We start from the raw sequence: 24,781 nt of genomic DNA, 5'->3' as shown, positions 1-24,781 counted from the left end.
TTTTTTTTTGTGTGTGCAAATTCTCATATAGCCATGGTTCTTTATAAGTTAACAAAGTATTCTTTTGGTTTTTGTTACACTTATCTCCTCTATTCTTCTACTTGCCTCTCAGAAAGTCCATAGTAAATAGTAATAAATAGTAGCTGAAACTTACGGCATAAGGTACACTACAGGAAAAATGAAACCTCTTTAGGTAATTTCTTCAACTCTTCCAGACCATTAGAAGATGATTAGGTTTTCTACAACAAAAATTACCTGTATGACTACTTTTAGATCTGTGTTGTCCAATGCAGTAGCAGCCAGACACACATGACTAGTGTTTCTTTGGCAGATGGGTCATTTCGAGCTGTAAACAATGAAGACCCCCAAAGACTCAGAAAGTACCTTTGACCTTCCTCGATGCCTAGAAGAATTTAGTAAGAGGCCTGTTCCTGGAATAGAGCTATCACCAGAGACACTTGGGTGTGGTGGAGAAACTCCAGGGGCTAGAGATCAGAGTCCACTAAGTGTCAGCAAACATTTGTTTACCAAACATTTACTTTTCCATCTCCATGTGAATTGACTTCCTCCCTTGTAAAGTCCCAAACTGCTACCCCCAACATTCTCTTTTGTTTTTAGCTCAAGACAAGTTAAGGTGAGGGCTTTTACCAGTTGAGTTACACAATTTTCTGGAAGTCTCTTCCATGTATACAGGTCATTGAACTTTTTTTTTTATTTTTCTCCTCTTAATCTGTCTTATGTCAGTTTAATTCTTAGACCAGCTAGAAGAACATAGAATAGAGGAAAATTTCTTCCTCCCAGACACACTATTGTACCATGATATTCTAGATTATGATGTAGAAAAAAAATATTTGACCTCTTTGTCTTTCTCTGTAGTATTCCCAGTGATCATAACAGTGATTGCCACATTGGTAGTGTTCAGCAAAAATCTGTTGAAAATTTAATGAATTGAATAAGTGGAGAGCAGGAAGAATGAAATTTTAATTAGAGACTATATGGAAATTTAAGGTTAAAAATTAAGTACAGATCCATAAAGATCTCATGTAGAAAATATTGTATGATTATGTAAAGTTCAGGAACCAGTTAATTAGGCTAAATCTTTTTGAAATGATTTTCTGTATTTTGTTCCAATCTCTATCAGCAAGACTGCCATATTTAAAAGTTAATTTATTTCTCTTTCCCTGGAGGTAAGCAATTACATTGCTTATTCTTATGCTGGATTCATATCTTTTTTCCCAGACATAACTGTTATCCTTAAGTTGGTTTGAATCATTCCTGTTCATGCTTTTATACTTATACTATACACTTATGTATAGGCAATAATGTGTAGTATTGATTAGAATGTTGTAAAATATACATAAATACTCACTGTAGTAAAAAAAAAAAAAAGTGCATTCTCTAATATAACTCACTATTTTCCCCTCAGTATTGTATTCTGTATATTTCCATTTTGATACAATTAGCATCTGGTGATTCTTTTTAATTACAGCACACAATCTGATGATTGTTTCACATTTTACTTATGGATTTATTTATCAATTCTATTGCTGGACACTGAGGTTGTTTCCAAAGTTTGGCTATTATAAACAATGCAACTGTGAATATCCTTATCCATTTCTCTTTGTGCACTTCCCTAGCTTACAAACTCTGAGTCCCTTCAACTTTCTATTGCTGGACACAGAGGTTGTTTCCAAAGTTTGGCTATTATAAACAATGCAACTGTGAATATCCTTATCCATTTCTCTTTGTGCACTTCCCTTGCTTACAAACTCTGAGTCCCTTCAACTTTACTAGATATTGCCAGAATCTTTTCCAAAGTGTTTTACTGTTTACAATTCCTTCCATAATAATTGTATCTTTTCTAATAACTTCTCAACATTGCCATTATTGAATTTGGTGTGAAATGTTTCTTTTATTGTATTTCATTTGAGTTTCTCTAATTATTAAGAAGGAAGAGCAACTTATAGTATATTTTTGGCCATTCTCATTTCCTTTTCTAGCAATTAACTGTTGATTATTGCTCTTTTTTTTATTTGCAGCATTTAATATATACTGGATAATAACCCTTTCTAGGTTATGTGCAAGACAAATCTCAACTCCCAATTTTTAGCTTTTCCTTATTTTTTAACTTCAACTATGGATTATTATATTATACATATTGTATTTATCTTCCATTGATTTCACAAGGTTTATCAATTTTTACCTTTATGATTTTTGCTTTTATAGGTTTTAAAAAATTCTCTCCTCCACCAATATTATATTTTAGTCTGAAATTAAATATTAACTTGAAGATAACTGACATCTACATGATATTGAGTCTTCCCATTCATAAATATGGAAATGGTATATCTCTCCATTTATTTGTCTTTCAAAAAATTGTCATGCATTAATAGTATGCATATCATTTTTAAATATTTAGTGTTTTTGTTGCCACTGCCACTTAGAAAACATTTTAATTGGTTATTTATGTACATCAACTCTAATTGATTTATATGTATTGAGCTTGTATCCAGTGACGTTGCTGAATGCTCTTAATAAGTCCGATAGCTTGTCAGTAGATTCCCCTGAATTTTCTCTATACATAATTATATTGTGTCCAAATAATTTATCACTTTCCAGTGATTACATATCTTATCACTAAGCCTTATTGCATTAGCTAGGAATTTCAATAATGTATTCTGGGAGCAGTGATAGTGAACATCTTTAGGTTCTGCCTTTAATTGCAATAATATTTCTAACTTTTCGCCTTCAAATATATCATTAGCTATAGGTTTTGGTAGATATTCCTTATGAGGTTGTAATAGCTTGCTTAGCATGCTTGTCAAGATAAATACTGGATTATAGGCTTTTCCCCATATTTTGAAATGGTCATAAGCCCTTTTCCTCCATTAATCTGTTATAAATTATACTAATAGATTTTTCTATTATCGAACTACTCTTTCATAATAGGAAAAACTCTTTTAGTTATAATTTTTTGCATTTGATGATATTTCATTTTCTATTTTAGCATCTATATTCTAAAGTCAGAGCAGTCTATAATAGATTGGAAAGCCATATTCAGTGCTCTTTCCTTCTCTTTACACATTTTTTTTCCTATTGTAACATATTGTTGGTATTTTCCATCTTGTAAAATCAGCATCATTAAGATGAACACAGAAAATCCAAAATTATCTGTAGGTACTATTTCATACTCCATCTTACCTGGGAATATCAAGGAACCATATGGACCAGGAAAAAAATTTTTCAACATAAATAAAAGAATAAAAATGAAAATAAAACTCCTATCTTTTCATTACTAATATAAGCATTAAAAAGGAGGGCACCACCACAATCTGTACTGAAGGGAAAAAATGAATATTATTCATATGCAAATACCCTAAAAGGGAAAGTAGGTAATTTAAAACATACTAGAAAGTTAAAAAGCTTCAAGCTTCTACAATTGTTAATGCTACCTTTAAAAAAAAAAAAAAAAAAGTTTAAGGATTGAGGACAAGATTTGTATTTTTCCATATTAACATTGGAATTTGACGGGTATGCTACTATGGGTAATGTTCATTGCGATAAGAGTAGTGGAGGCAGCAGGTGGCAGCAGCTCCCACTCAAAAAACTATGGGAATATGAACAAGCCTTGTTAACAGCAGGAGGCCTCTCTTGTAGGCTTATTCAGTTCCTTTGCGTCTGTAACTGTTCATTTCAAATATGGAAAGAAATGATAAAAGACATAAATCCCACTTTGACAAAACAAATGAGACTTTTTTGTGTCTACACTGAGAATGAAGAGCAGCTTAAGAAATAGATAGGTTTACACCAATCCTTTCTTCCCTGTCTCCCTCTTCTATCTTCATATGTCATATGTTTGGGTCTCGCTCAAGCCTTTACTTTTCAGAGAAGCTGGCCATACTTTTGGACATTTTGCTACCTTCTGTTACTTAACACTGGATAATATAATATCAATACATAAGCAGATAATACTAGTGACCATTTATTGAACCCTTACTCTATGCTCGATTCTATTCCAAAGTTTGACAATTTTTTTTCATTTAATTTACACAATAACTCAATGAATTAGGTACTATTATTATTATCCCCATTTTATAGATATTGAAACTGAAACACAGAAAAGTTAAATAATTAGCCTTAGAGCACACAGCTAGTAAGTGGATGGGGCCAGAAGACCAACACAGAAGCTGTCTGAACTTGGAGCCTCTATTCTTCACAATTACTCAAGGAAACCCATCCCTGTCTATAGACAGGTTGGCAAATATTTTAATTCCACTAAGATAGAGGGTTATTCAAGCCATTTAAAGTGTATGTATTTCCAAAACCTGTTTGAGAAGTGTATCCACAGATGGGAATTTGAGGCGACTGACAGTTCAGTACGGAAAAGAGGGACAGACCATAGAGACAAATCTCAACTTCTTTACTTCTTATTTGCAGAAGCTTTACAAGATATGTCACCACCCAGAGCTTGACTTTCCTAATGCATTAAATGGGTGATAATAATACTTAAGTGCTGTTGTGAAGAGTGAGATAGCATAGGATATTTCCTGGAACATAGTTAAATACCTCTTCAATTAATATTAGTTCAAGTCCACCTTCTCAATAAAGTGTAGTGCCAATTGCATTTAGTTAGGTTGGGCCTGGAAGAATGAATTAAAGAAAAATAAAGGGCAGCATTGATTATTTGAGGAAGAACATTGCATTATTAATTTTTGTCTCTCCCTTAATGAGTATCTCAAATGGTAAGTGTATAACAAATGTTTGTTGTTATCAACAAATCAATAAGCAAATAAAGTCACAAAATTAAGTAGTCAGTTTTAAATATGTACAACTAGAGTCTTTCCAAGTATTTGGCATGCATTTTGGAGGACTGGGATTAACAGATAACGTCGATATTCCTGATATTTTAATTTATAATTAAAAAAGATTCAAAAGGGGTCCCTTATTAACTTTTTTTTTTTTTTTTGTCTTTTTTAGGGCCACACCTGTGGCATAGGGAAGTTTTCTGGCAAGGGGTCCAACTGGAGCTACAGCTACCTGCCTATACCACAGCCCCAGAAACACCCAACTGGAGCTATGTCTGTGACCTACACCACAGTTCAGGGCAATGCCGGATACCCGACCCACTGAGCAAGGCCAGGGATGGAATCCACATCTTCATGGATACTATATGGGTTCGTTACCCCCGAGCCACAACAGGAACTCCCCTTATTAATTTCTAACCTAAAGGTATTCAATTCATATTGCGCATCATTTATTGTTCTCTTATGTGCTTATACTTGCATTTGTTTAATCATTCATCAAGTTAACTGATTTTTCTTCTAGACCAAAAACAGAAGATGCCTGGATATTTGCAAAGCCCAATGCCATTCAGGCTGTTGGTGTGATGTCATTTGGTGAGTACATGGTTTCAAAGGCCTTTTCTCAATATGGAGCCTTCTGCACAATAAAAAAAAAAGTACTTATGTTTCATATTTGTGTCTGGAAAGCAGATGTCCTAAGTTTCATACTTCCTATTAGCAGCATATGATCTGATTTGTGCCAACATAAAACTAGGCTCAAACTTTCCTCACTCATCACTAAAATTTGCTTCAATTTGGACAAGTCTCTTTCTCATGCAAAGAATTCATTAAAGTCTTGTTTCTTAACTTGAAATCTATCAAGTGTTATGGAGTTCTTCAAAACCTTGCACACAATGTGTTATGAATTGGCCAGTGATGTCTAAAGCAATTCCGTTGTATCCCAGATGGGAAGGGAAGCCCTAGACTGAAAATATGGTGGTGTTTAGATTTCCTTTAAGATTAGAAAGGCCACTAGGAAATGGAAAATAGGAGAGGAAGTTGGATAGGCCTGGTTTATATCAAGAGTGACATGAAGAGATCACATAAGCCTAATGTGAGTGAAATTTTTCATTCCTTCAGCTATTAGGAAGATTATTTCTGACATATCTAGTAAATTAGCATATTTGAATTTCAGTTCATTCTTATTTCAAAGTAGCATACATCTCTGAATTTTCAGAAGTAAAAAGAGAACCTTGGTGCTTGCTTTAAATAATGCTTTTTTCTTTTTTTCTTGTATTGCAGCATTTATTTGCCACCATAACTGCTTCTTAGTTTATGGTTCTTTGGAAGAACCCACAGTAACTAAGTGGTCCCACATCATCCATGTGTCCACATCGATTTCTGTATTTATCAGTATTCTCTTTGCTACATGTGGATACCTGACATTTACTGGCTTCACCCAAGGTAAAATGAGAGATTTGGTCTTGCTATAGTTTCGTGTTCATGTGGAGTGGTGCTTTCACTTCTCACTTTAAGTACAATTATACCCAATATTCTACTTCAAAGTAGAACTCCTTCCCTCCTCTACATTCCTGCTTCTCCTAATTTTCCTGATTTTCTCCTTTTTGAACTGCTAAGCTTTTTTCTGTAGTCCATTCTCTCTCCTTTCACACTTTCACTTCAAAGCACAAGAATTCTGGCTTTCCTCTCTACTAGTCCACTGCAGTTTCACCATCAAAGACACTAATGCCCTCCCACTCTTCAAAGCTAACAGTCTTCTTCTTGGTTCTGAGTCTCATGGACCTCTCTGAATCCCTTAACAGTTCTGAACATTCTTGCTTTCCTCTTGCAGGGAAAAAAGCACTACCATACCATCATTCACTCCCTTGATTTTTTTTTTTTTTTTTTTTTTTTGTCTCTGAGTGATTTGTCTTGTCTTTGCTTTCTCCTCTCCCCTCTCCTCTACCCCCATTAACTGGCTCTGGCAAGTGGGCTTCTTTTCTCTTAACAAATTCTCTGGAGATTTTCATTGTTTCAACTCCAGTCCAGATTGTTCTTTTCATCTCCAGCCACTTGCCTGCAGACATTTCTACTTAGTCGTTCCACTCTTGCCTTAACACAAAACATCATCTTTCCCACAAAACCAGTCCCTTCCCTCCATGCTCCCACTCTCACCCCACTGCCCCACACTGAGTTTATTTCTTTTTCTACTGTTCATTCAGCCCAGCAACTGAGTGGTCATCTCTTTTACGTCCTTGACCCTTACCTTCACTCACCTATGTAGTGTGATAGGGTATTCTGACAGTCTGCTAAGTGCTGTGATTCATGCATTTCACAGCTTTTGCAGGTCTATTTTCTCATTTGACCTTCAGACAACCCCAAGAAAGTAAGTGGAATAACTAGTTTTACCCCCTGCTTAAAACACAAAGAGGTGAAGTAACTTGCCCAAGCTGGCTGGTGACAAACAGATCTTCTAACTTGCAGCCTCATTTTCTTTCTGTTTCACCTTGCTGTCTACCTCATTTTGGTCACATATGACCCATTAAAAACTGTCTCTTAGCCTCTAGTTCTTCTTAGCTTACTTTCCAAATGACATTGAGGTACTCTTGTATTGGCAATGCATTGTTCCAAATGGAGGTTACAGGTGCCTGTGATTATAGGGAGAGCTTTCTCAAGAAATAAAGATGGCTTCAAAAAGAGTGATAAATAACATAATTCCAGTGCCATCAAAAGTACAATACAGGGAGTTCCCATTGTGGTTCAGTGGAAATGAATCTGACTAGCGTCCATGAGGATGCGGGTTCCATCTCTGGCCTTACTCAGTGGGTTAAGGATCTGGCGTTGCTGTGAGCTGTGGTGTAGGCTGCAGACATGGCTCGGATCTAGCGTTGCTGTGGCTGTGATGGAGGCCTGTGGCTACAGCTCTGATTAGACCCCTCGCCTAGGTACCTCTGTATGCCGCAGGTGCAGCCCTAAAAAGACAAAAAAGACACACGCACACACACACACACACACAATACAATACAGAATTTCCCATTGTGGCTCAGCAGTAACGAACCCAACTAATATCCATGAGGGTTAGATCCATGCGGGTTAGATCCCTGTCCTTGCTCAGTGGGTTAAGGATCCCATGTTACCCTGAGGGGTGGTGTAGGTCACAGACACAGCTCAGATTCTGTGTTGCTGTGGCTGTGGTATAGGCTGGCAGCTGCAGCTCTTATTCAATCCTTAGCCCAGGAACTTCCATATGCCACAGGTGTGGCCCTAAGAAAATATATATATATATATATATACGAATATGATACATGTGTGTGCTATTTGAGGCCAGTAATGAAGTGACTTTGAAAGTCTTGACAAGGAGTTCCTGTTGTGTCTCAGTGGTTAACAAATCCGACTAGGAACCATGAGGTTGCAGGTTTGATCCCTGGCCTTGCTCAGTGGGTTAAGGATCCAGCATTGCCATAGGCTGTGGTGTAGGCTGGCAGCTGCAGCTCTCCGATTAGACCCTAGCCTGGGAACCTCCATGTGCCGTACGTGCGGCCCTGAAAAGCCAAAAAAAAAAAAAGTCTTGATAAAAACTGTTTCCGGGAGTTCCCATTGTGGCACAGTGGAAACAAATTCAACTAGAAACCATGAGGTTGCATGTTTGACCCTTGTCCTCCCTCAGTGGGTTAAGGATCCGGTATTACTGTGAGCTGTGGTGTTGGTCGAAGACGTGGCTAAGATCTGGCATTGCTGTGGCTGTGGCTTAGGGCAGGGGCTACAACTCCGTTTGGACCCCTAGCCTGGGAACCTCCATGTGCCACAGGTGTGGCCCTAAAAAGCCAAAAAAAAGGAAAAAATTTTCCAAACATTGCCATATCCCTATTGTTACATAGATTGCAAAGACAAAATGGCCCATAGGCTACCGTCTGTACAGAACCTTTTAAATACTTTTTCTGTAAGACATAAACCCTTTTTCTTAGTCACACCTTCCTGGTGTTTTTATCAGTAGTAATTGTTCAAATATAATTAAGTCTTTATATAACAAAGCTGACAGGTTGGTTTTGGTTTTGGTTGTCTTATTATTTTTTCCTAGCTATAATTCCCTAAAATACATTTAGATTCAAGCTAGAATAAGTTGACTTTGTTTCTTCAGGCTATTTTCCCTTAGGCAAATCTAATTTTGCTTATGCAAACTGCATGCTTCTTTTCCCTTTCATTACATAAATTCCAGTTTGTGAGTCAGTAAGAACTCTAGATTGTTCTTGAATTTCCCAGTAACTTTTGAAGATTTTCAAGACATTTTTAGTGGAGGTTAGTGAACAGGGAGCTTCAGTCCTTTTTTCTCAATGTTGGAACCCTTTTGATCAACCTTGAAGCAGTTCTCTACCACTACTGTTTTGTGGTTTAATCTCCTGCCCAGAAGAGACACTAGAAAATAATGAAAATTTATTCCAATTAATAGGGGGAGGGGAAAAGAATCACTTAAAATAAGTCTTGGGAAGAGGCAGGTTGTTTAGTCTTTTAATGAAAAAAAGTACAGAAGTATTATTTTTTTTGCTTCCTTTCCAAACAGTGCAGTAGTGTGTAACTTTTATTTTATTTTCTATTCAGTTTAATTGAAAAATGTGACCACCATTTTTAAGATGTTAGCATGTTACATTTAGGAAATAAACAATCTCAAGTATTCTTTGTTTCTATACTGGGAAATTTTGGCTGAATGATGTCTGTATCGTCATTAGATCCCTGTATTTCCTCATAAGTGTCTAAGAAAATACAGTCTCTAAATAAAAATTGGCTCAAGGTATATATATATATGGTCCATCATTTAGTTGGAACTAATTAAATACAATACTTTGCCTGTGAAATAACCGTATCTTCACAGTTCTGAATTAGTGCATTTACACTTGGGTTCATCAGATAGTACAGAAGATATATTTGGGATTCCTTGCTGTGGTACTGAGTTTATAATTAAACTCTATAGCATGATATACAGGAAATTCTACTCCCCACATGTACTAGTCTACTCTTCCTTTCAGGATTGTCCTTGATCTAAGAATAACATTTCAAAAGGAAATTTGTTTATTTTAACAGACTTTTTTTTTTTTTTTAATAATGAAATCACTTGCTTACCAGAAACAAAGACCAGAAGCAAGATTATAAAACCAGTGCACAAGAATTTAAGGAGTTGATTCTGGTGTGAGTAAGAAGACAATGGATAAAGCATTTTTCAGAAGTCGATACAAATTTTAGGCTACTCAATTAAAAACAAACAATGAGAGTAAGAGAAAAACTTTTAGTGATGAATTCACTTTCAAGCGGAACGTGTGTTAATTATTTATCCCAAAGACCCAGTACCTATTAAATAAATCTATTTTACATTATTTTCCTAGGAGACTTATTTGAAAATTATTGTAGAAATGATGACCTGGTGACATTTGGAAGGTTTTGTTATGGCATCACTGTCATTTTGACATACCCGATTGAATGCTTTGTGACTAGAGAGGTAAGCACAGTTTCTTTCCAACACTTTACATAGGTGATCTCTCTACTACATTAACTTAGGAATATTTATAAATAATTTGATTTTGCAAATTTCTAGGTGCACAAGTAATGTAATTTATAAAAATTTCTCTTTTAATGAGTTTAAAGATAAATTTATATTCAGATGTTTACAAGATATTTTTTCAAGAGTGGATTTGAGAATAGTGTTTGGTAGTTAAGTTTATATTTACATAAGTATAAATATTTATTCAACTGCATTCCAAACTGAATGCCAGCCTTTAATAAAGTCAAACCAAGATTTTTTAAAAAAGCATTCTTACAAAGAAATTAAGTACTAAGGTTTAAAGCATGTTTTACAAAATTGTCTTTTTGCTAAGATGTTTTATAATTCAGCATGTATTCAAGACATCATAGGACAGATTCTGATCAGTTTTATTGTTTTTAAAAAACTAATATATCTGATTTTTCACAAGAAACCAAAATTCAACTTAAACCATAGTTTACAGATATATTTCATCTATATTTATTTATGTTTTATACATGTTTATGTTCATATAAATAAATTCTATATAAAAGGATAGAGAGTATATTACTTGTTTGTATCTGTGTCTATATGTAGATATATTTCACTTACAAAGTCCACCTGGATTTGTGAAGGAAGACTGAAAAGAGAACTAATTCTTTTTGTGTAAAATTGGATAACATGGCTTGTCAGGAATATCTTATGCAATAAGCTAAAAATCCACTGTACCAGTTAGCAGAAAAATATGATCCTGTTTCATAGTGGTTCTTTCAGGAATCACACTGAAAAGGCTTAGTCTTAGGATCTACTCCTAGAGGCAGTTTACACAGTGCACCATATCAATGGGTCTAATGTGTGAGGCAAAATGCCTATAGCGCTTCAAATACACTAACTAATGGGCAAGCTTCTAGAGGCAGACTAGTGCTTACCTCATGCCAATTCTGGGCATAAGGAACTGCATAGGGAAAAGGAATAAGGACATGTTCTGCCCTATGCATATCCTTTACCATTAGGACTTGCCTTACAAATGTATAACTCACAGGCTAACTCTCCTCTTGAACACAGGGAGAAGTAGACTGAACTTCATCAACATTTTGAAAATCTAAGATCCCCTAAAAATTTTGCTGGCTGTGGGATGCAGGAAATGGTTTTATTTTAGCTTCTGCCCAGTACTTTAGGTTCAAATCTGATTTCTAGATCAGCAATAACAGATGGTACATTCTCCTGTGGTTTCTGGTGAACTGCTTATGGTCTGAGTCATTCCACCTGCACAGCTTATGCCTTCAGTACTTAGAACTTGTGTTTCCTTTCTAGCTATCATGACAGGAAGATGAAGTGAATCAAGATTTCTGCTATGCTAGAACTAGATAGAGGAACTTTGTATATACCTCACCCATTCACTTCCTTTTCCTTTCTCTCTTTTCTGTGAGCCAGCGCGCACACACACGCACACACACACAATAACACAATAAACACTTGGCATAAAGGTAATCAAAGTCATTTTTCTTTTTTTCATTTTTTTATTTTTTTTATTTTTTTGTCTTTTTAGGGCTGTGCCTTTGGTATATGGAAGTTCCTAGGCTAGGGGTTGAATCAGAGCTACACCTGTTGGCCTATGCCACAACAGCAATGCCAGATCCGAAATGTGTCTGCAACCTACACCACAGCTCATGGCAATGCCAGATCCTTAACCCACTGAGCAAGGCCAGGGATCGACCTCATGTTTTCATGGATACTAGTTGGGTTCTTTAACTGCTGAGCCATTACAGGAACTCCCAGGATAATCAAAGTCATTTCTATTCAAAGGTAAAGTAGCCAGCCATGTACAAGGATGGCATAAAGCCTGTTTATCCCTAGTAAATATCTTTCACTAGCCTGCCACACTAAGTGATTTTCCACTATTACAGTCCTATCTTAGAGTCATCTATAGGTATGAACTTTAAATGAGATAATACTGGGAAGGACATTACCAATTGTAAAACCACAAATGAGTAAAAGTGATTAGTATCTCCATTAAATTATTCACAGAGTTATGGTATATCCACTGGATGGGGGAATGTTACTCATTTAGGAATGTTACTTATCACAGGTTGGGGAGTTGGCTACACTGAGATCCTCCAGCATCTGAACTTCTCCTACCATTTCCAGTTCTTGTCTCATGGTTCCACCATATCAAGCTATCGCCTCCTTGTCTCCGATAGTTACCTTTTCTGTTCTTATCTCTTTGCTCTTTTTCAGTTTCCTCCGTCTATAGATCTTCTCTAAATCACACCCATGTTTCAAGCTCTGCATCAAACCAAGGTAGGATGAGTACATTTCAGGAATGCTGCAAAGCTGATTACTCTCAGGGAGACAGATCTAGATACCTAAATCACCTTCTAATTTTAAATTTGCTCTTTTTTCTTCTGTCAAAAATTGATCACTGTCTCATTAGATTGGTTGGATCTCTTCAATTAGGATGTTAATTCTTGAGAATAGGAATCATCTCCCAGACCTTTTCTCCTAGCAAACCATAACACTGTGTGGAACACATTAAATAGGTACCTAGTCTGAGTATCAATGGAAAATGATAATCAATTCTTCTCCATTTTTATTGAGGAATGGCAAGATAAAATACTTAGCTTATATGAAATAGGATTTAGATATATGAAATTAATTTCCTATTAATAAAGAATATTACATATCCATTAGTATTAAAATATATTATGATAACTCCTTTCTTAGAAGTTATTCAAGGAGTTCCCGTCATGGCTCAGTGGTTAACGAATCCAACTAGGAACCATGAAGTTGGAGGTTTGATCCCTGGCCTTGTTCAGTGGGTTAAGGATCCGGCGTTGCCATGAGCTGTGGTGCGGGTGGCAGACGTGGCTCGGATCCCAAGTTACTGTGGCTCTGGCGTAGGCTGGCGGCTACAGCTCTGATTAGACCCCTAGCCTGGGAACCTCCATATGCTGCGGGAACAGCCCTGGAAAAGGCAAAAAGACAAAAAAAAAAAAAAAGTTATTGAAATAATCTAAACAGCATCTGTAATTTGTGTTAGTGGTAACCTTATAAGATAAGGTAACTTCCCAAGGTCTTTCTTACACTTGAGAAATATATTTTTTCACACATTAGTATGCCATGTTCTGAGTCTATAAAGTAATCTACTGCCTAATAGTTGAACAGAAATACTTGTTATTGATATGTGTGTGTGTGTCTATGTGTAAATACTTTGGAAAAGTTAGAACATTCATTCATATGGCTTAAGATTTGATTGATTGCCTTGTTGGTAGTATTTTATACAGTCCTAATTACTAAAATATAAAATACTCTTTTAATAAGTTCTGCAAACTCTGAGAATCACTTTCTAAATAATCTGTTTATATTTGGCAGGTAATTGCCAATGTGTTTTTCAGTGGGAATCTTTCATCAGTTCTCCACATTATCATAACAGTGGCTATCATTACTGTAGCCACACTTGTGTCATTGCTGGTTGATTGCCTTGGAATAGTTTTAGAGCTCAATGTAAGTACATTTAAAGATTTACTCCTTTCATTTTAAAAATGTCTTAAAACGTTTACAGGGATTCTCTCATAGCACAGTTGTTTAAAGATCCGATGCTGTCACTGCAGCGGCTTGGTTGCTGCTGTGGCGCAGGTTCAATCCCTAGCCTGGGAACTTCCATATGCTGCTGGCGTGGCCAAAACAAAATAATAATAATAATAAAATAATTACATTTAAAATCAGATGTGTTTTTTTCCTTAATAAATATGTCACTTTCTAAAGTGGAATGAAAATATGCAATATTTATAATGATAACATTATGTACTTTATAAGACTATATTTTTTAGAGCAGTGGTTCTCCAGTGAGGGAAATATTTCCCTTCCCTCTCCACCCCCATGGGACATTTAGCAATGTCTAAAGACATTTGGGGTTGTCACAACTGGGTAAGCTGGTGCTAGTGAATGGGTAGAGGAGAAGGATGTGTCTAAACATCCCACAATGGACAGGGTAACCCCTACCACAAAAAATTATCCAAAGCAAAATGTCAGTAGTGCTGAGTTTGAGATACTGGTTTAAAGCACTTTTTTCATGTTTTATTTTCTATAGTACATAGGTATTACTGAAAATAACTATAAATTAAATGGATCTGGAAATTCTTTTACAGAGTGAATATAGGTCTAGAACTAGTCATTAAAATATGTGAAGAAGAGAGTTATATCCATACCACACATTCACTTTTCCTGGTACATGTTCTTTTTCTTTAAAATATTTTTTTTCTCTCCCTAGACCTTTCCCTTATATTCTCTATTGTTACCTCCCAGATCTGGGTCCTTACCATATCACATCTGAATTAATACTGGCATTTTGCTTCAACTTGCACATATTTAAGTTCTGCTTCCAGTTTATTGCTATCCTGCTTTAAAAATCTCCACTTTCCTACCAACAAGCACAAACTCTATTGCCTCTGTAATCTGACTCCATGCCTACTATGGAAAGTTATTTACCATTTACTTTCCAAAATCTACCTTCAGCTCTAGTTAATCTTATTTTTGACCTATAAGTAAGACATATTAATTCTTTCTTTTATCCTTTTTCTGTATTTTATTATTTTCCTTTAATTTCTGTCCAAATCTTATAAAGATTTAAAATCGAGTGCAACTTATAACTTTATTTGTTGATCAGATATATTGAATAATTACAATTGACCCTTGAACAACACAGATTTGAACTTCACAGGTCCACTTATACACAGATTTTTTTCAATAAATATGTACTATTTGATCTTCAGTTGGTTGAATTTGCAGATATGGATGAACTGAGTGTGTAGGGAGCCAACTATAAGTTATACATGGATTTTCAATGGCTCAGAAGCCCCCTAACACCCATTTTATTCAAGGGTCAATTGTACTATATGTCACACAATAGAGATACAAGGATGGGAGTAAATTAGAAAGGATCCATGCTTTCATGGAGCTTAATATCTCACAAATAAACTTAAATTTTCAGCTGCTGTATAGGCAGTGATAAACAGAAAATGATGTGTGTGGACTTCTAAAAGACACTTTTGAGAAAAGATTGACAGAATTTGGTAACTGATTCAATTGGGAGGACAGGGGGATGGAGGGACAAATCAGGAATGACTTCCTGGGATTCAGCAATTCCTCTTCTAGGTATTTATCTAAAGAAAATTAAACACTAATTTGAAAATATATATGTACCCTGAAGTTCATTGCAAAATTATTTACAGTACCCAAGACAAGGAAATAATTTGTGTCCATTGAGGATAATGGATAAAGAAGATGTGGTGTGTATACACAATGGAATACCACTCAGGCATGAAAAAAAATGAAATCCTTCCATTTGCAGCAACATGGTTGGACCCCGAGGGTATTATGCTAAGAGAAATAAGTCAGACAAAGACAAATAGTGTGTTATCTTACTTATATGTAGAATCTAAAAAAGTTTAAAAAATTAAAATGAAAACAGATTCATAGAACAAATGAGTGTTTGCTGGAGGGGTGGGGGGGGAGATGAAGTACGTCAAGGAGACTAAGAGGTACAAACCCCCAATTATAAAATAAATAAGCCATGTGTATGTAATGTACAGCATAAGGAATATGATCAATAATGTTGTAATAACTTTGCTCTGGGACAGATGGTCCCTAGACTTATCATGGTGATCATTTTGTAACACATATAAATGGCAAATTACTATGTAGTATTCCTGAAGCTAATGTAATATTGTATGTTAACTATATTTATATTTTAAAATGTCACTCCCCCCCCAAAAAGAATGACTCCATTCTATTTCGTGGAAATAAGCTAATGGTATCATTTGGTAAAACATGAATAGAAGAGAATCTACGACTTTATAGAGTCTTTAATCTTCCCTTCTACAATCCTTATGGAATTTCTACTCAGAAACGCACCACTTAGCATTTATTAATCATGCACCACAGGGAGGGTAGGCTTTTACAGATAGGATCCCAAGTCATCATTTACACTCCGTTGAGAGTTAAGGGGAAGGTGAAGGTATTATTGTCAGTGCCCAAGGCACTGTTCCCTCCAGGTACCATTTAAATTTGAAGTTCCACACAAAGCCAATGGGAGATTCAGTCAGGTACACCCTATTGGGAAGTGTGTTCAGAGTATGTGGAAAGTAGGTAGTAGGCCTTCAAACCACAAGCGACTCTGGAAATATCTATTCCACCAGCAATGGAAAGAAAGCTCACAGGAGAGATGGAAAATTATTAAAGGTAACTAGTTCCTAATTTTGCACAGGCCAAGGGCTAGAAGTTTCACTCAAAATCATTTCATATTCCAACCTTAATCTACTTTGCAAATGGATCACTGCTATCTTAATGCACTAACTTGATTTATGCATTACCTTGTATCATGTATTGTTTGGACTATCCATAAGCTTGCCTTCCTTACCAAAGTATGAATTGTTTGAAGATAAGAATGATACTCAGCTGCCTTCTCCATCCTCCACAGTATATAGCACAGTGCTAAGCTTATAGTGCTCAAATTACTGTGTGGTGATGCCCCTTGGGAACACAGTTGAGGACTGATTTCTTCAAATGCTCTTGGACATAAGAGACATTCTTTAGTGTAACACTGGGAAATTAAGTGTTACCAAAAAATTGTTGGTGTTGACAGTAATGGTAATCCTTTAATTACACTGAAGAGATGATAAGCATGATTCCCATCTCTGTTAATTCTTGTTTTGTCTCATTTGAGTTTGAATGTTTGTTTGAAAACTGTAGGATTGTGATGTGACAGAACATGTTTATCAACTGCCTTACCATTCACTATTTTGATAGCCTGACAATTTTTTGCTCCCTTTAAGTTAACCAAGCATACACATATTGCTTATCTTTTTCAGGAATGCTGTATTTTTTGAAGTTTTTGGCTGCACTCATGCATATGGAAGTTCCTGGGCCAGGGATCAAACTGCACTGCATTTGTGACCTGCACCACAGCTACAGCAACGCAAGATCCTTAACCCACTGTACCACAAAGGAATATCCAAGAATATGTTTTTGTGAATTTGACCATTAGTTTCTGTTAATTTTGAATTTCCCCAACACTTCCATAATAAAATTATAAGCACGTAATCATATTAAATATTCCCCGTTGTACCTACATTGGAATTCTTTTGTGGTTAATGGATTCTGGGATTGTCAAGTCATCAAATAATACTATTTGGTGAATATTTGTTATAAAGTCAAAATCTGAGCTGGCTGGCTTGGAGGACTATTTTTAAAATTTTTAAAATATGATTCTAGATCCTTAGAATTTTAAAAAACCTGGTTATATAAACATTCATGAAAAAAAAATTAGAGGGGGTTCCCATTTGTGGATCAGCAGGTTAAGACCCCAGCTAATATCAATGAGGAATGTGGGTTTGATCCCTAGCCTCAGTCGGTGGGTTAAGGATCTGGCATTGCTGCAAGCCAGGACACAGTTTACAGATAAGGCTCAGATCTGTCATTGCTGTGGCTGTGGTGCAGGCCAGCAGCTGCAGCTCCTATTTGACCCCTAGCCTAGGAACTTGCATGTGCTGTAACTGTGGTCCTAAAGAGAAAAAAAAAAATTATAGTGCTAAACTGCCGTGATCTAATAACTCAATCATACTAGTCTTAAAGCACTTTGTAGGAATAAAATCTAAAGCTCTCCATTCTCTTCCAGACCACATGAGTGTATATTTTTCCAATTAACAAAATCTTTTAGTATGCACAATATCATATTCAGGTCTTTATTCAACTCTGTTGTGTGGGCATTTGTCATATTTAATGAAGCCAGTTTAAGCATCATTTCTGTCAGTAACACAACTAGATCCTGAAACACTTTAGAAGTAACTAAAGCATGTGCTGTTCCACCTCCAAGCAACAATGTGAGCTAACATGTATTTACTCTGTGCCAAGTGTTTTGCAGGCATTATCTTCCTTAATCTGTATTAATTTTAAAGATGAAGAAACTGAGGCACAGAGTGATTAGAGCAGCTAAATACGTCACACTAGTTTTTTTAATTGAATTATAGTTGATTTACAATATTATATTTCTTCCAGGTATACAACTTTGTGATTCAATATTTTTATAGATTATATTCCATTCTAAAGTTATTGTAACAGAAAGGCTATATTTCTCTATGCTGTAAAATACATCCTTGTAACTTATTCATTTTATACATGGTAATTTCTACCTCTCCATCCCCTTCCCCCTCCTGCCCCTTCATTCCCCCTAACTCCCTACTGGTAACCACTAGTTTGTTCTCTTATATCTGTGTCTCTTTCTTTTTTGCTATATTCACTATTTTATTTTGTTTTATTTTTTAGATTCCACATGTAAGTGATAACATACAGTATTTGTCATTCTCTGACTTATTTCACTGATCATAATGTTCTCTTGGTCCATCTACATTGTTGCAAATGGCAGAATTTTATTCTTATTTTTGGCTGAGTAATATTCTGGGAAATCTTCTGAGGCACAGTGCATTAAGGATCAAGTGATGTCACTGCAGCAGCTTGGTTCCCTACTGTAGTGCATGTTCATTCTCTGGCCTAGGAACATCCACATGCCAGAAGCATGGCCAAAAAAAAAGAGAAATATTCCAGGGTGTGTGTGTTTGTGTGTGTATGTGCACGCATATGCATGCACTCACACAAGCACATACCAGCATACCACACCTTCTTTATCCATTCATCTGTTAATGGACACTTAAATAGGTCACACTAGTTTTAAGCGGTAGAATCAAAAGATGAACACAGGTTTCCAAAACCTATAGCCCATATTTTTAATCATTATACTAGTATGAGGTTTCCTAAGTGTAAGACTTTAAATTATGTCATTTCTCTATCCATTTTTTCTCCCCATTTTTTAAGTTAAATATCTATGCATTGAGTTTACCTGTAAGTGAGATTAAGCATAACCCATAATATGTATGGATTGTATGTATCTAATAATGGGTTAAAATAAATACCAAGAGATGAAATTAAAAGTTTTTCATCTAAGTTCATAATTTTTAGCCAATAACTTTTAACTTAGTTCATAATTGTAGTACTTAAGCAATTTTTTTTATCGTGGCTTCTGAGTCATCACTGAGTAAGGATCTTTACAGATGAGCTGTGTAATAGAATCAGGCCTTCAATTTCCAAAGTTAAGGAAATGCTGTTACTTAGTATAACTGAAATAATGTAGAATAAATTGTTCAGGGTTATATTAGTTATTTAATAAAAAGCAAAACCCCATTTAAAACTTAAGCTTCCCTTCATTATTTTCATGGCAGTAGACAACAATGACATATTTTCCAAGGCAAATTCACCCTTGATTTTAAAGGATTTATTTTAGAAACAAATAAAATAAAATTCCATTCTTGGTAATAAGAATTTAGCATCTCAGTAGCGATGTTGCTATTAGAGAAGAGAGGCATCTACAGTAATTGAGCCCTCCAGATTTTTACTTGCAGTAGTATAAAGAAAAAAGATGAAGCTTCATGTGTCTGTGGCAGAGTAACCAGCCCAACAATCACTGTGTGCAATTTAACAGCAGAAGGAAGAAAGCAAACCAGTTACCCAGAAAGGGTACACACATTGAGCAAGCCATAGTCCAAGCTGTCAAAGACCTCTGAGCTAGATTTCTTTTTAAGTTACAGGAACACATTACATGAGTCCAAACTGATTACAAAGTAGAAATTTTAAAGACGTGTATTCTTTTATTTAGTTTTCAGCTTCCTTGCATCTAATGAGTGTTTTCTGTTCGGGTAGGAGAATTCGGATACTTTTCCAAACTGCACTACCACTAAAAATCTTCTTAACACCTTCTATTATTTCTTCCTGCAAAACCATAAAATGCCTTGGCTTCAAAAGTGTTATTATCAAAGATTAGTGCTGCCCCGCCATTATAAAGAAGGCTATATTTCATTGTCCATTTTATAAACAGTTACGGTATTTATGTCCTATCAAGAAATTTCAAAAATGATCCCAAAGCCAGTGGTGTATCCTCAGGTAAGGCTATAATAGATAAATCAAATCAGCTGGACTAATTTATAGGGAATAGAACAGATGGAACTGTTCTGTCATTTTACTGATGATCTTGGGTCCTAACAACAATCTGTAGCAAGACAGAGCTTTCAAATATTAAGAAAGTAACCACTATCTAGACAAGATACTCAGCTGGACATCGTCCAGTACAAACAGCAGCTATACAGTTTTCCCACTAATTGCTACTTTCTCAACTCTTAAGAATTGTGGCATAAACAGAACACCCATTGCTTTGCACTGCCCAGCAAGTTAGGTTTGGAAGAGTCCCAAAATGCTGACTGATGACAGCTTCTTAGCAGCAGCTGGTGGCAGTTTTCATCCTGATAGCACTTTCACACTCGACAGTTCCAGATAAGTAGCTTCACATGTTTGTTCCTTTGAAGAGACACCCCCCCACACACACGCATGCGCGTGCGCGCACAAAGTATGTGTGTATTTCAAAAATTAGTTCCTAGAAATCAAAAGATAATAATTATAAGCACAGCTTGAGTTCTAAAGTTTTTTTATAACTTAAAAAACATTTCAGGGAGTTCCCTTCATGGCTCAGCAGTTAACAAACCCAACTAGGATCCTTGAGGATAAGGGTTTGATCTCTCGCTCAGTGGGTTGCTGTGAGCTGTGGTGTAGGTTGCAGACATGGCTTGGATCCCGTATTGCTGTGGCTGTGGTGTAGGCTGGCAGATGGAGCTCCAATTCGACCCCTAGCCCGGGAACTTCCATATGCTGCAGGTGTGGCCCTAAAAAGCAAAAAACAAAACAAAACAAAACAAAAAACATTGTCAGTTTCAAGTGTCATGATGGAGCCTAAGGAATCCATGATTTATTTGATTCTGGCCATATGAATACTAATCCTTTATATCCTATGAACTTTTATAGGTGTTCAGGTGCTATTAATAGCAAAATTATATTATCTATATATTTTAAATTAGAATATGGCACATCTTGGTATTTTCTCATTCCTATGACTCTTGACTATAGAAATAGTTTCCATGAAGTGCGGGCCCTCCTATTCTTCCCCAGATTTTTAGATACCACCTGTCTATTTGACTTCATAATGCCACCCCTTAACTGACACTTCTCCAGACTTTTGGGGCTTTGCAAAAAATTTTAAAAAATTATATTTTTAAAATCATGGTTATATATTTCTGGTTTGAGAATAGTACTTAGTATAAAACACAGTAAATGGGGATACTGAGAAAACTTTTAAGACTATTTTATTTTATTTTTTTTAAATATTTTATTTTATTTATTTTTTTATTTTTTTGTCTTTTTGCTGTTTCTTGGGCTGCTCCCGCGGCATATGGAGGTTCCCAGGCTAGGGGTCCAATCGGAGCCGTAGCCACTGGCCTACACCAGAGCCACAGCAACGCGGGATCCCAGCCGCGTCTGCAACCTACACCACAGCTCACGGCAACGCCGGATCATTAACCCACTGAGCAAGGGCAGGGACCGAACCCGCAACCTCATGGTTCCTAGTCGGATAGTCGGATTCGTTAACCACTGCGCCACGACGGAACTCCGTTTGTTTATTTGCTTTTTGTTTGTTTGTTTTTCGCATCTTAGTGCTGTACCCACAGCAAATGGAAGTTCCCAGGCTAGGGGTCGAATCGGAGCTGTAGCCGCTGGCCTATGCCAGAGCCACCACAAGGAGGGATCTAAGCTGTGTCTGCGACCTACACCACAGCTCACGGCAACACAGGATCCTTAACCCACTGAGCAAGCCCCAGGGTGGAACCTGCATCCTCATGGATCCTAGTCGGATGCGTTTCTGCTGAGCCACATGGCAACTCTAAGACTATTTTAAAGGCATAATTGTTTTTTTTTAACATCATCCACTTTCAAAATAAGCTTTCTATGATTTTTCTCTGGGCACAGTTACCAAAATAAAGTGTCAAATGCTTTCAAACCATAGGCGATAGTGTATAGGATTTCATTATACTATTCTTTCTATATATTTACCAATTTCCAGAATAATTTTTTCAAATTTGGAAAACATGTGTTTCATATAAAGCTTCCTTTTAATTCTAAACCATATCATATTTGTTATTGAGTATCTGTTTTAAAAAAATTTTGTTAGAATTTTTTATAGAATTGTATTTAATGTATTTTGTTAATAATATGGGTTATGTTTTGTTTAATACATAATTAATATCTAACATGATTAAAAAATATATCACCTTAAATACATTAAATTTTAACCTTACTGTATTTGCAAAGTTACTAGTGCAGATATGGCTTCCTCAAGAGGAATGTCTATTTCCTTTGAAGTCAGTAACTCTTGGTCTTTTTATAATAGACAACACTACTCCCCATGATTTTCAATCTGACATTCCCCCTCAGGTTGGATTTATCCATAAGCTAGTGTGGGGGAAGTTGAATGAGTCATAGTTATTTAGTTCTGCTGTCAATTTTCTAGGGTAATTAATGTGCTTAGTTTTATTTGAAAGAGGATTTAGAAATGCTATTTCATGCTAAGTACCCTCAGGGTTAAAGTTTTCCTTTCTCATACAGACAGGCACTGATTTACACATAAACTTAAAGAACAATATGATGCGTGCCCTATATTCACCTCCTAACCGTCCTCTTTGTACACAGCTGACAGACATCTCAGATTTGAATGACATAGTAGACACAGCAGTTTGAAACGCAGAGTAAATAAATACGATGCAACTGAAAATATGGGCAATGTTAAGAGTTCGCCAAGTCAGTCTTACCATCCACTCTATTTTCTATATTGTTTTCTGATTAATATTTCTTAAGTCTGATATACTATTATTTTATTTTCTCATGTGTAAATATACCATCAGTAAGGTAAAAACTTGTTCCTAAGTCTTTCTTGGAATTATTTTTCTTCGTTTGATTTAACTGCAGCTATGAAACTTTTAGCATGTGTGACAACAAATGCATTTTGTAAATGCTTTTTAAAAACTGTCCAAGGAATGCTCCATTTGATAACATTATCTTGTTTCTTGTTTTCATTACGCAGGGTGTGCTCTGCGCAGCTCCCCTAATTTTTATCATCCCATCAGCCTGTTATCTGAAACTGTCTGAAGAACCAAGGACGCACTCAGATAAGATTATGTCCTGTGTCATGCTTCCCATTGGTGCTGTGGTGATGGTTGTGGGATTCGTCATGGCCATTACAAATCCTCAAGACTGCACCCATGGGCAGGAAATGTTCTACTGCTTTTCTGACAATTTCTCCCTCACAAACATCTCAATTTCTCATTTTCAACTGACAACACAACTTTCAATTTTAAACATCAGTATCTTTCAATGAGTTGAACTGCTTTAAGAAATATGTATTTTTCATAGACTTCTAAACACATAACATTCATATGTTTTAATCTCTATATTATAAAAATTATCCCTTTGACATTTATCAAGACTTGGTTTTCTTTACTCTTTAGTACAGTATGAAAGATAAAAAGGAAAAGGAAATTGAATATATTATATCTTAAACTGGGACAAAATAAATGTTTTGTTTTGATGACTGTCTGCACTAATCTTAAATGCAGATGGAAAAGTGCTTCCATCCTCTCAAAGCATTATTCTCTTACTTAATATGTGAGCTATAGGTTATATCTTGTGCTCTAAAATAAGTAGATGATCGTGGGTTGGAATTTTGTGTATGTGTCCTTTATGGGAAAAATACATTTCTTTTGTCTTTTAAAGTCTACGGAATCAAAGGGAAGGAAAACTCAGAACTATTACAGAAACTACATATCCCAAGAGCAAAGTGAGGCTCTCCATTATAATTTTATCAGCATCCCTTATTTAGAAGGAAGTGAATCCCTGGAGAAATGAGTAAAGTCCTTCCCATGTTATGAAGCATGAATAATAGACTGAGTGTACAGAGCAAGGAGTGTGAAGAATCAAAATTACCTCTTAAGTTTTTATCCTGTGGGAATATGATGGTAGTGCTATTAAATAAATTATAAAACAGGGAAAAACCACAAGTTGTTCTGAGGCTCAAGCTCAAGAGATCAGTTAGGCATCAGCTTTGGACCTATTGAATGTGAAGTGCTGGCAGGAATAAAGGACTTGAAGCTGAACTTTCAGACTGGAATCTTGAGAATCAGGGCTACAAAAGAAGCAGTCTCACTACTCCAGAGGGTCCTCAGAGAGATTCTTGGGAGCTTATGTTGACTAGATTCTCCAGAAGCAGACTTTAAGATGGAGGTTGGCCTGTGGAGTATTTATTAGGGATTATAACTAACAGGAGAGAGAGGGAAAGCAGAATGAGATGGGTGAAATGGAACTGAAATGCAGGCTGATAAAGCCTCAGCCAAGTCCACAAGGAGTGTGGAGTTTACGTGGCCCATCAGAGTTGTCGTGGTTCAAGTGAAATAGCCAAGTTTTAAATCCACTGCCTCCATCAGTCCTTAAATGTGGGCAGCTCTTTGCAGCTGAGCAAACCATAGGGGAACTGAGAGTTGGAGGTGGTCTGCAGGTGGCCGGGACA

The 24,781-nt window shown here is 36.1% G+C and overlaps 1 protein-coding gene across 2 annotated transcripts in view; it reads left to right on the top strand.

The window, feature by feature from the left end:
- The window catches only part of SLC38A11 (solute carrier family 38 member 11), a 52,156-nt gene extending 28,350 nt beyond the window's left edge, over nt 1-23,806 (top strand). Inside the window, exons 8-12 of one of the 2 annotated variants that reach the window (XM_021075298.1) lie at nt 5,326-5,396; nt 6,084-6,245; nt 10,157-10,269; nt 13,663-13,794; nt 23,303-23,806. In XM_021075298.1, the coding sequence (XP_020930957.1) occupies nt 5,326-5,396; nt 6,084-6,245; nt 10,157-10,269; nt 13,663-13,794; nt 23,303-23,596 (772 nt within the window). In that variant the 3' untranslated portion in view covers nt 23,597-23,806. The remainder of the gene's footprint in view (nt 1-5,325; nt 5,397-6,083; nt 6,246-10,156; nt 10,270-13,662; nt 13,795-23,302) is intronic. The other variant, XM_003133438.6, reaches the window with a different exon arrangement.

This window comes from Sus scrofa, chromosome 15 (assembly GCF_000003025.6).
Source record: "Sus scrofa isolate TJ Tabasco breed Duroc chromosome 15, Sscrofa11.1, whole genome shotgun sequence".
NCBI classification, from domain to species: domain Eukaryota; kingdom Metazoa; phylum Chordata; class Mammalia; order Artiodactyla; family Suidae; genus Sus; species Sus scrofa.
This window is presented reverse-complemented; position numbering and strand designations above follow the sequence as displayed.